At 40.7% G+C, this 12567-nt stretch overlaps 1 protein-coding gene across 1 annotated transcript; it reads left to right on the top strand.

The window, feature by feature from the left end:
* Positions 1 to 765: 765 nt before the first annotated feature.
* RB195_011886 (uncharacterized protein) lies at positions 766 to 12216 on the top strand (the record flags this gene model as incomplete). Its single annotated transcript, XM_013439086.2, has 17 exons — positions 766 to 806; positions 976 to 1065; positions 2990 to 3206; positions 4718 to 4807; positions 5683 to 5859; positions 5996 to 6132; positions 6700 to 6775; positions 6856 to 6933; positions 8601 to 8705; positions 9310 to 9453; positions 10217 to 10321; positions 10404 to 10466; positions 10754 to 10816; positions 10877 to 10965; positions 11106 to 11205; positions 11944 to 12075; positions 12139 to 12216. The coding sequence occupies 17 exons, from the start codon at positions 766 to 768 to the stop codon at positions 12214 to 12216; spliced, it is 1785 nt and encodes a 594-aa protein (XP_013294540.2).
* Positions 12217 to 12567: the final 351 nt, after the last annotated feature.

Here is a 12567-nt window from a genome sequence, read left to right as displayed (position 1 = left end):
TCATTAGCGCAGGATTGACTGTAATACTGTAAACTTGAGTTGAATTACACAGTTTTTTTTTTCAAAAATATTTATTTGCTTGTGTACTGTAGTCATGATTTGTATTGGTCTTTGTTCGTTAACAGCTTTCGGTTTCGGCGATATCGCAGTTGTTGAATTAAACTTCTAATGTAGAATAGTAGTAGTTTGAGTAAATTTTGTAGATATTGATTGTGATTAGGGCTATTCACACAGCGATCAACAGTGCTGATCAAATTCCAGGCTATATTAGGAAGAGATGAAATCGGAATCGTCAATCATCCCTTTTTTTTCTTCGCCGTCTGAACGACGGCAACGTAAAACAACACGCGAATTGTATAGTTCTTGATTGATCGAGTCGATTGTCACGTATCTTTAGGGAATTGTCGGCGAGACATTTTCATTTTAAATTTGCCAGCTCTAAACCTTCAACATTGGGGCGTGAGACTTACTATGACCTATCTATAGTCGCCTTCATCTGTGTTTGCCCGCGAGACTGCGACGCGTGCGGAGCAATTCGCAAATTCCTCATCCTTTCCATTAAAAAAACAATTACGGGGTTAGTAAATATTTTATAAATATTTTATAAATTAATATTTACATACAAGGGCTATCTCCTTATTGTAACAACAGTTGTAAAGAAAATTCCTTCTTTTCTATCGTTCTACTCTTTTTCTCTCTCTCATGATTCCTATTCATCTGCAAGATAATAATTTCGCGTTAGATAATTTTCTAAATATTTTCCAGATGGATTACTTGAAGGAACACAATGTACCGAAGTCATATCGGTGAGTTCATTTTGAAAATTTTTTCAGCAATTGTTCCTTAGTTCGAGCATACTGACTGAATTCCTTTTATATGACTAGTTCTGAAAAAGTTTCCTAGTATAAATTGTCTTTAATTGTACTTTCTATCTTGCCTGACTGATCTATGAGGTGATTTAACGGAAATTTTCAGTGACGTCATTCTCAAATGGAATGGTTGGGGCTATGCTGACTCCTATTTCAAATTAACCCCGTCTGGACATATTACTATGACTGGAGATAAGTAAGTCGTTTTGCACAGAAAACATGCGTATATAGCCAGATCAACACACGACGTAAACGAAATCGGTGCAGTTGCGTAGGCGGGTGCGGTGCGGTTAAGCGAAGCGGTTAGGGACGAAAGGAAACCATTGCTAGTACCACTTATCGCTGCAGTTTGCGATGTCCCATCTCGATCGTGCATTTGCGTAAGCGGCTGCGGTCGAAGCTGCGGTTATGCGCAGCTGTTCGGAAGAAGGAGAGCCTTTGCAAGCACCATTATCTCCGCAATGGTTTGTAATGGTTCCACCTCGATCGTAATCCCTACGCTTAAACGCATCAACCCACAAATCTGGTGGCGGTGCGGATTTCAAGTGGAGTATTCGTATACGGGATCGTAGGTTATGGGGAGGAGGGCAATTCCGTCCATTTCCTCTTAATTTGCAGGTTGCAAGCGTTCCGGCGCGGTATTTTCTACAACGAGTTCGATTGGAGCACGCCAGCCGTGTGCACACGCCGCATCTTCTGTGCCGTTTTTACGCCAATTAGCAAGAAATCGGCGGAATCACCCACCTTTCCATAATCTACGTTTCCGGACACGAATACTCCACCTGAAATCCGCACCACCTCAGATTCGTGGGGTGATGCCTTTAACCGCAGCGCTTCGAAAGCAGCCGCTCACGCAACTGCACTGAAGTCCATGTAATTTTGACCCAACTATACACCATGGTATCTGAACCTTACACCATAACACTACAACATGCGTGTTTTCTGAATCAGTTAGATTTGTTCATGTGATATTCTTACACTGGTATACTCGTCCGAACACATACCACTCCAGTAGTCGTGCTTATTATTAAAGGCATCACCCCACGAATCTGGGGTGGTGCGGGCTTCAGGTGGGTAATGCCTATGCGGGGTCGTAGATTATGGGGAGGAGGGTGATTCCGTCCATTTCTCCCTAAATGCCGTAAAAAATGGCCCGAAAAATGCGGCGCGTGCACAAGCCAGGCTCCAATCGAACTCGTTGTAGAAAATAGCGCCCCTGCACGTTCAAAGCTGCATCTTCGGGCCATTTTTTACGGAATTTGAAAGAAATTGTCGGAATTACATTCCTCCCCATAATCTATGACCTCGTATAAGCATAACCCACCTGAATCACGCGTCACCCAGATTCGTGGGGTGATCCCTTTAAGTTCACCATGGTTAACACTTATAATGCTGATTGATTTTTAATGAAACCGTACGCTTTCCCAACCTTGCCGGAGCTAAACTCGGCTACCAGTCCACGTATCCAGTTCTCATTAATTGCTTCAGAGAGGGAGAGAGGAAAAAACAAGGAAGGAATAAAAGAAAGAAGAAAGAAAGTAAGGAAATGACTGGAAGAGGAAGAGAAAGAAATATTCTGGCGATTGTATACAAAGAAAAAAACTTTGTCGAGCGTATGTGAAAAACAAGAGGGCGGGGCGCGGACGTTGTGATTTGTTAATTCGCTCACCTTCTTTCCGACATACACATGGTCGTGTTCTTATAGGTGTTGCAAGTATTTCAAGGTCGCAGATTCAGTAATGGGGCTATTTGTTGGTGGCAATGCAACTTAATCGCTTCGAAGAGGGAGAAAGAACAGAGGAAGAAAGAAAGAGAAGAAAAAAAGAACGAAAAAAGGAAAGGAAAAACAAAAGAGGAAATAAACAAGGAAAGAGGGAAGGAAGAAATGAATTGAAGGAGAAAAAAAAAGAGAGAGGGAAAGGGTGAAGAGGGCAGAGAAGAAGGAAAAAAGAATGGAAAGAGTAAATAAGAGAGAACTTTCCGTTCCTTACAAATACTTAGGTGAATCAGATGTGTTTCTGAAATCTTCTGAAAAAAAGAGCTCTAGTATTGATTGACTGCAGATCTCTGAAACGACACAAATGAACCGAATAGTTTTATTTCACCGTTCTTTTCTTTAGATATGATATGTCCGGACAAGTGATGCCGTATCTCCGGCCATGGTTCCAGGAGAACCTTGGTGTAGATATCGACTACATAACACCAAGTCAAAAACTCACCGACATCAAAATCCCGCAACCAGTTGAAAATGATGAGATTTACGAGGAACTGCAGAAAGCGAACATCTCATTCTCAAACGCACCACGAATGCGACTTATGCGAGCTCATGGACATACGGTAAGTGAGGAAGGTAGGCGAAGTGGAAGCATAGTAGGGTCAAAACGACATGAAGACAGCACAGACATTTGCGCAAGCGGCTGCGTTCGAAGCAGCGCGGTGGAGCGTAGCGGTTCGGATCGTGTGAGGGTCTTCGCTGCCGCCACCCATCTCTGCAGCTCGCCGTGTTCTCACCTCGATTCTAACGACTGTCTGCAACTGCCCGTGCTTGCTGTCGTTTTGACCCGACTATGAAGCAGCAAACCCCATCGATCAAATCAATTGTGGTGATTGTTCTGCTGTAGTGTGAACGCTCCAGAATCGATCTACGGTAGGAGGCCGTAGTTAAAGGCAGTATGTCACGAATTTGACGTGGTGGAGAAACCGGCGGGAAAAGCTAGAGATGGTGTTTTGGACTGTGGAATCGGAGGTGGTTCTGCTCATCTCTCCCTATTTGTCGTAAAAAAATGTGCACCCTTATACATGCCACGGTCCCCTCAACAGCTTATTCATTGGTTTTACTTGAAAAGACTGGTGTGAAGACCTCTTTAGTCTCCGACCTCTCGCTCGTAGACGCGGCGCGTGCAGAAGGGTGCCATCGCGTCGCAGTTGAAGTCGTCGTGAAAAAAGAAACAAAAAAAAACCGTTTTTTTACAATGATTAGGAAGATCTGAGCGATACTACCACAGTTCCCGCAATCTACAACCCCATCTCTGGCTTTTCCCGCGAAAAAATCTAGTACATTCAAACAAACATTTCTAGTTTAATACGGCCCAAACGGCCCAATGAATCTACAGTAGACAACTGCGTTGCAGGACACTTGCGCGACTCGTGTGCAGGCGCGGTCCCATGCGCATTCTACTGCGCGCGCTGCGGTACGGCGCTGGCATTGACTCAGAGCGAGGAGTTAGACAAGCGTCTTGCAACGCAAATGTCTACTGTATATATTGATTGGGCTCAAACATATGACAAGCAGTCAAATCACGGACACTGCGAGTTTTTGATTGGACCGTATCATAAGTTCCGTGATGGTTTTTGCGGTTTAATTGTGTTTCGAATCAGAGGTTGAAATAGAGTATGAAATCAAGCTTAATGCATGGTTTGCTGAAAACTTCTGCGCTTTATTCATGGAAGTAACAAAGCAAGAATTTAAGTCCTTTTTGTTTCTTATATGCTCCTTAAAGGAACTCAACAACTAATCAACTAAAAGAAGAAATAAGATCATGCTATATTTTCTCATTCAGCTAAGTTTATGCAAAACAAAAGATGAGATCTTAAGTTTTTCAGCCGGCTTAAAGCTAAGGTTAACTAAGAGAAGAAATAAGGTCATGCTATATTAATTAAGGATTACTTCTGTTATATGAGTATTGTTTTATATCTTGATCTAGTTGAGGAGAAAATCTTGCGAATTTCAAGTCACCATCTCATCATTTTTTTTCTGCATAAACTGAACTGAATGAGAAAATATGGCATGACTTTATTTCTTCCTTTTTTTTTTTAGACCAACCAATCTATAAATCTGTTCTGTTCAGGTGCATGATATTGTCCATCTTAGACATGGAAAATTCCCACGAATACCGGATATTGTTGTATGGCCACGGAGCGAACAAGATGTGCTTAAGGTAAGCGATGGAGCAATTGACGATCCAGAAGAAAGAATGGGAGAAAACCTAGCTATTTTCTCTTAAAAATTTCTACCGGAAGGAACTATTTACCATTTATTTTCATTCTTCTAAGTATGTGATTTTTTCCGACTACTACCTTTGACTATAGTATTCCGTTTCGGTTAAAATGTAAATATGTGGGGAGGGGGCACTCTGCAGCGTCCTTATTTCTGGAAGTAAATAGCTGAACCAGTCGGGCCCCTAAGACCTAAGCATTAGTCTTGTAGAGTCTATGACATGTAAGCTAAAGATACTAAGAGAAAAAAAGTAAGATGGAACGTCCAGAAATAATGGAGCCACTGACTGTCCTCTCCACTTTCAACTACATTTTCTCCTTTCGTTTCTTGGATCCTACTGTGTATTTTTTCAGTTAAATTGGTTTCTTCCCCAGTGAATACTTTCTTTCTCCTCACTACACACATTTCACTTGATTAGGACAACGTTACTTGATGTTTTCCGAAAAAAAATGGAGTCTCCGCAAGTTTGAGAGAGGAATTAGAGAGAGTTGAGGTAATATGAAGTCGAGAGCGGATAAAAAAGTACTGGAAAGTTGTGAGATTGGACCAAAAGCTATTTAAACGGTAAAAAAGTGAGACGGTGGTGTTGGAAAGACAAATTTTAACAAGAAGATTACAGTTCCTGGTGTATCTCAAGAAATCAAGAAAGAAATTCGTTTTTTTTTTCTTTCCGTCGAGGGTTGGGGATGAGTTAGTGTCAGTCTAAGGAAATTGAAGAACGCGCTACCTCAAGTGACTTTGAAAACTCTTCACCTTTTGTTAGGGTTTATCTATTTTTATTGGTTTTTTATTGGGACTATTGATCTTTCATTGTAGATTATTGAAATTGCTATGAGCACTAATTGTGCGATCATTCCGATTGGAGGCGGTACATCGGTGTCGCAAGCATTGGAATGTCCAGACTACGAGAAGCGTCCGGTGCTTTCTTTGGATATGGCCTTGATGGATAGAATCATCTGGATCGATCGGGAGAATCTGACATGTAGAGCACAGGTGGGACCTGTTGTAAAAGAATGTAAATCGAATAATAAACAATTGATGAATGTTTTGTTAATCTAGCAGACATTCTTTTTTTTTCTTTTCTCTTCAACTAACTGTTCATTCCCAACATAATAATCCATTCTTTAAGGCCGGTATCGTTGGCCAATCGCTCGAGCGTCAGCTTAACGATAAGGGCTACACTTGTGGACATGAGCCAGACTCAATCGAATTCTCAACTCTAGGAGGTTGGGTATCGACAAGAGCTAGTGGAATGAAGAAGAATAAGTAAGTATTACTTACTCTTTCTCATTTTTTTAGTGGAACGTATCAAGGAGTAGACGAATTTGAGATCTCCAATAATAGGTATAGAAGCATTGCAGTTCGCAGTCCACAAGTATGAATACGCTCATTTCCGCTTAGTAATGTAGAAAAATGCAGGTAAAGTAGCCTTGTGTGATCTCGTCTCCCCAACGATGCAACTAACTACGCGATAAAACATGGGCAACTCTGTCAAAATTCTGTGCACTCTGGCAACTCTGTGCATCTTGAACGTCAGCTATCCCGCTAGAAACTAATCTATCTCACCAGAAGCTGCCTCACCTATACAATCGCAGGAGAGTAGCTGATTGCCTGCGTTCTATCACCCGTAGTAAGTTTCATCGTTGGGGAGACGGGAGCGCACAAAGCTGTTTCAGTGTTTTACAACTTACCCCTTTCTATTCATGGAACGATCCCAACATGGTCAATTTCGTGAGACGTTGCCTTAAATTTGATGTATTATCAATTTATTTCGTTGCACTTTTATCGTTACTTAGTTAGGATCCTATGGAAGCAACAATTTCATTGTTCTAGATATGGTAACATTGAGGATCTCCTCGTGCATGTTAATTTTGCCACTGCGAAAGGAATGATTCATAAGCAGTGTCAGGTCAGTGATCGATCAATATTGGGTATCAATATTCGCCGAAAAAAGGCTGCGATTCATCAATCAAATCAGTTATGCTACAGGTTCCACGTATCTCTAGCGGTCCCGATCTTCATCACGTAATTTTAGGATCTGAAGGAACATTGGGAGTTGTTACCGAGGTGGGTGCCCATCCATTTATTCGTCCGTTCATTCATTCATTCACTTATTCATTCATTCATTCGTCCTGCACTATTTTTTCTAATTTGTAATTCTCAACGTTCCGCTATTTTCTTTTCTAAAGTTTGCTTCTTTGGACACAACTCGCCGTAGCAGATTTATGCAAGTCTTTAACTCTGAGAGTATTAGAGGAAAATTCGTTGCACTTTGTAAATGTTTGCATTTCTTGAAGTGTCAGGAAAGTCCACGCCACTCTTCTCCGTTAATCGAACACTTCTTATTTGTCATTGATGTCGTTTCTAGATTTCAGTGCTTTCGATTTGTGAATAGATCCCTTTGGCGGGAAATTGGTAGAAATATTTTGTAGTATAATTTTATTCCAAGTGTTTGGGCTTTGTAGTTTTAATTCTCACATGGACGATTTATGTAACTCTAGGTAATGGAACTTTTGTATAGAATAGATATTTATAAGAGTATGAAAGTTAGCCCTGGTGCTCACCAAGCCTTTCATCCCTTCGGGGTCGATAAGTTGGTACCAGACTTGTCTGGGAGAATAAAAACACTCACTTGACTCATCGGCTAGCCCCCACAGGTCACTCTATAGGCTAGTTACACATTCGTGAACCTCAAACGATTCTGAATTGTAGTGAACGTGGGGGTGCATCCCAAGCGGATTGATTAACGCCAGACACTATTCTTTATCCTTTATAAAAGTTAGAGTTAAATATTTCTCGGTTTCGCCTTTACCCTTGGAATAAAGGGGAGATTGGAAATGGTAATGTTGAGAAGAGCGGTAAGAAAAGTTCACTCTCGAGGCTATTCATTAAGGAGGAATGGATATGGAATAAAGATAACAAGAAAGAGCTAACTTTATATAGCCTCGATAAAGCAAGAAGAATGCTCATATAGCCATGTAGATCCGGTAAGTTAAATGTTGGTCATGGAGATTATATAGGCAGAGTAAATACTAACACATTAGAAAAGTTCTTAAAATTCTTTATTTTATGTGGGTGATTGTGGCGCAGTCGGTTAGAGGTCCGTTGTAGCCACACGGTTCGAAACTACCCTAGTGCCAACCCGGCTATTCATTCTTTTGGGCTCGATAAATTGATTCCAGAGATGTCTCGGTGGATAAAAACACTGACTTGAGCATCCTGAGTGGATTGATACGCCAATGACTGTATTCTTTATTCTTTATTTTTGTAGTCTAGGATATTTGTAAGTGATATGTTTATTATTATTAGACAATTGAAATAATAGTACTTTTTTATTATATATTTGTATGAAGAGACTTCAGTTTAGTCGGTCGATAAAATCAAAAAAAAAAACTTCTTGACAACAACTTATTCAAAACTTTCAATATATTTAGGGGAGTTATCATGGCTTAATCTAGAAACTGAAAGATTAAATGTGTCTGTTTTGTTATGTTGCTTAGTATATAAAATATTATTGCAGTCATAAATATGTTAATCTAAAAAAAATAACACTCATAATCGGAACTTTTTGGTCTATCCAAAGTCAAGACATTGTTGTAAGTATTGCCAAGAACATTATTAACAACTTCCTTTTTGGTATTATATATAATTTTAATTACTCTTTTTTTTCTTTTTCAAAAAAAAAAAACACTTTCTTTTCTTGGACGCATCCGCATGAATCTCATTGATTATAGGTCACAATAAAAATCTTCCCATTACCAGAAGTGAAGCGTCATGGTAGTCTTGTGTTTCCCGACTTTACACATGGTGTGGAATTTCTCAGAGAAGTTGCCAGACAGGTAGGGACATTTTTTATATATGTTTTCTACATTTGCCTACATCTGTAGAAACCCTTAGAATTTTCATCTTATCCGGTCGTCAGATTAGCAACAGCAATATTCATTTGGGAATTTATATTAGATTAACACCCAAAACGTCGGGCTGAGCCGGGGATCGATCCCGGGACCTCTCGCACCCTAAGCGAGAATCATACCACTAGACCACTCAGCCGCGGCGACTTTTTCCACTGACCCCTTCTTCACGTTGCTACTCATTTATCAATCGACGTCATCTGGACGGAAATATTATCAGCGGTGATCACTTGTTACAGATATGAAACATCTAGCGCCGGTGTCACGGCTGAGTGGTCTAGTGGTATGATTCTCGCTTAGGGTGCGAGAGGTCCCGGGATCGATCCCCGGCTCAGCCCGACTTTTATCAAATCTTTCGCTGATTCTACTGTCGCGCTATTGATCAAAAACCTACTAACCCATGAAAATCCAAAAAATCCAGAAGGAGCTTACTAGAATCTTCAGGCGCTTCCATAAATCTCCAATATTTTAACAACTAAGAATTGTCTTTGGTTTTTTTTTTTCGCTAAAAGATAAATTATTCTGTTTCTAGAGAATCCAGCCAGCTTCTCTTAGACTCGTGGACAACGAACAATTTATCATGGGACAAGCCTTAAAACTAGAATCGAAGTCGTTTTGGGCTTCACTTAAAAGTTCAATGAGTAAGATGTACGTCACAAAATGGAAAGGTTTTCATGTGAGTTTTTTGCGTTTCTATTATATAGTTGGGTCAAAACGACATGAAGCACGGACCGTTACGTAAGCGGCCGCGCTCGGAAGCGGTGCGGTGGAGACAGCGGTTGGAATCGAGGTTGGACCAAGGCGAACTGCAGAGGTGGTTGGCGGCAGCGAGGATCCTTACACGATCCCAACCGCCTCGCTTCGAGCGCAGCCGCTTGCGCAAATGTCCGTGCTTCATGTCGTTTTGACCCGACTACACTTCTGATTTTTCTTTAATTGGACGAATCGTGTTAACAGCACTAGAGGCTTTAATATTACACTTCTCTTCCTTTCCTATATTGAAATTCCTGACATTTTTCTATAGTGTTTATTGTCAGAAGATTAACCTATAGTACAGTTTTCACTAGGAGTTTTTTTTTCTTGAAGAACAACCATTTAGACTCCAGGTAAAAGCAGAACAGATTGCTCTACATGCAGTCGCTATTTTCCATTTCTCTGTCATATGTTTTTTTTTCTTCTCAATTTATTTACTGTGGGTGTTTTTCCCACGATTTTCGTTCCGCATTACGACCATTGTTTGCCACAGCTCATCGCTCAGAAGAAACGCACTGCGGCCACGTGCAACCTAGGCAAGCGAACGCACGGCGGCGACTGCCAGTAAAGAGTTAAACCGCGTTAAAAAAAGGCCTGAAAAAGTTGTTTCGAAATTCTGTTATAATATTATTACATGTATTACCAACGGTCAGAGCTTATGGTCAGAAGGGTGTACATATTTTCAGGTCGATGAGATGTGTGCAGCAACTTGCGTGTTCGAAGGAACAGCTGATGAGGTGAACAATGACGAACGACGACTCTACGCACTCGCCGAGCGCTACAGAGGCGTTGTATGTTTATATTTCTTGCTTAGTACAGTTCGAAATAATCAAATATCTACCGGATAGTTCTCTAAGAGCAATCCATTTTTAGGTGGGAGGCGAAGAGAATGGCAAATACGGATATCGATTAACTTTTGCGATTGCTTATTTGAGAGTAAGTTGATGAAGAACCGTAATATATTGGCTATCATGTGACTTGTCGTTTTTAATCGTTTCTAATGTCGTCGGGATATGGAACTTAAGCGTTATTTCTGACCTCTCGCATACGATCACCCGTGGGTCGTATTCTCTTCAGTGGCAGCATTTTTTATTCTCTATTTTTTTCTTTCTACTGTAGTACACGTACTGTCCCATATCCCAAAATGCATCTGATCCACGTTCGGACGTTCTGTGGTCAAGGTAAAAGTTGGTATGGGACATAACGTTTGAGTTTCCGTTTAGGATCTCGGTATGGACTACGGTGTGCTAGGTGAATCTTTCGAAACGTCCGTACCATGGGATAAGGTGCGCCTCAAATGTCTTCTCGGATTATTGGTTTCTCAGTATTTCTATGGTCTAATTAAGGTATTGAATCTATGCCGTAACGTAAAAGAATTGATCAAACGGCAAGCTAAAACCTTGGGTGTGCAGTATCCAGTGCTGTCGAGTTGTCGGTAAGTTGGGTTAGTCATTTGCAGTTGTAGTCGGATCAAAACGACATGAAAATCGTTGAATTTGTCAAGAATCGTTTGGCTATTCCAGATTGTTCATGTTTCATGTTACGGTTCTGCTCCGCATTAATTTTCCCTCTCAGAGTAACTCAAATCTATGATGCCGGTGCTTGCGTTTACTTCTACTTTGGATTCAACGGTCGTGGTCTTGATAACGCCTTGGAGGTGTATGACAAAATTGAAGTAAGTTGAAGATACCAAGGAAATTATCGAAATTGGTATTCGAGTTTTTTCTCTCAAATATCACCCGAAATATGTGTTGTTGCTGCCAATTATGCGGAAATTCGGTTCCCTTGTAGTTTATGACGTGCCACATGAATGGTGGAACCTTTCTAAAATTCACCCGAAAAAACTTCAAGCAGACTTCTTAGATGAAAAGTGTACTTACTCAATTAACGCACAAATACTATCAAGAAGTACTGGCACCAACTCCGCAATTTCGAAGGTAAAACGAAAAAAAAACTACGGGGATTCTTCAACTACTCATAAACTTTGGAGCATCGATGCTGCTCCATGCAAGAGAGGATTAGGGGGGGAATTTCTGGAAATGACTCGGGAAAGGCCTGATTCAGATACACTAGCAGGCTGAGACATTTATTGATCTGTTTGTCGTACGTGAGCCCAGTGCCTGTAATTTAGTGGGAACTATGTATGTATTGCATCTCGCCAGATATCGCGATATAAGATGAAGATGAGACGACTCTAGCAACGACATAGGCATGGACAAAGGTGGTCGTTTGAGCTTTCAGATCAGTAAACAAATAGCTGTTCACTTGAGAACAGGACTGCTGCTAACAGTTGCACAACAACCTCCCAAAAACAGCACGTGCACCTGCTTGGATTGGTGCTTATACCTTCTTGGGGAAGCAAAGAAGGAATTTTTTTTTATGTAGATTAACTTAGTCAACGATGATGGTTCAGACGGCTGCACGTGACGAGATCATTGCATGCGGCGGTAGCATTTCTCACCATCATGGTGTTGGAAAACTTCGAAAACAATGGATGCTCACCTCACAAGGTGCCGTAGGTGTATCATTGCTGAAAGCGATAAAGGTTGGTTTACGTCTTCCATCCCTTTGTTGCGACACAGGTTAGTCAATAATATCATTCATTCAGGCTGAACTCGACCCAGCCAATATATTCGCAAACGCCAATTTAATCGATATGATAGGATCACCACATAGTAAACTTTAGCTTGTAATATTTCAAAATATTACTATGATATGGAGTTTGTGCACAGGATCAGAGCAATTTATTAGTAAATTAATGGTGTGGTAAAGTTTGTTGTTCTTGATTATGCTTGTTATAGAATAAAATAAGCAAATGTCACATATTCGAATGTAGTTTATATTTTAACAAAAAAAACCCACAACAATCGTTCGCCTCCTATTCACATATTCCATTGTGGAAGTCAAGGTAGAGCACTTCTCCAGAACTGCAAAGGACATTTCCTTTCTTAGTTGAATTAAATAAATTTTGTCTGTAAGTAACCGATGCGCAGTGGAAGCAGCTATCAAAGAGCATACCTTACCTCTGGTAACTGAT

This window comes from Necator americanus, chromosome III, assembly GCF_031761385.1.
Source record: "Necator americanus strain Aroian chromosome III, whole genome shotgun sequence".
Lineage (NCBI taxonomy): Eukaryota > Metazoa > Nematoda > Chromadorea > Rhabditida > Ancylostomatidae > Necator > Necator americanus.
This window is presented reverse-complemented; position numbering and strand designations above follow the sequence as displayed.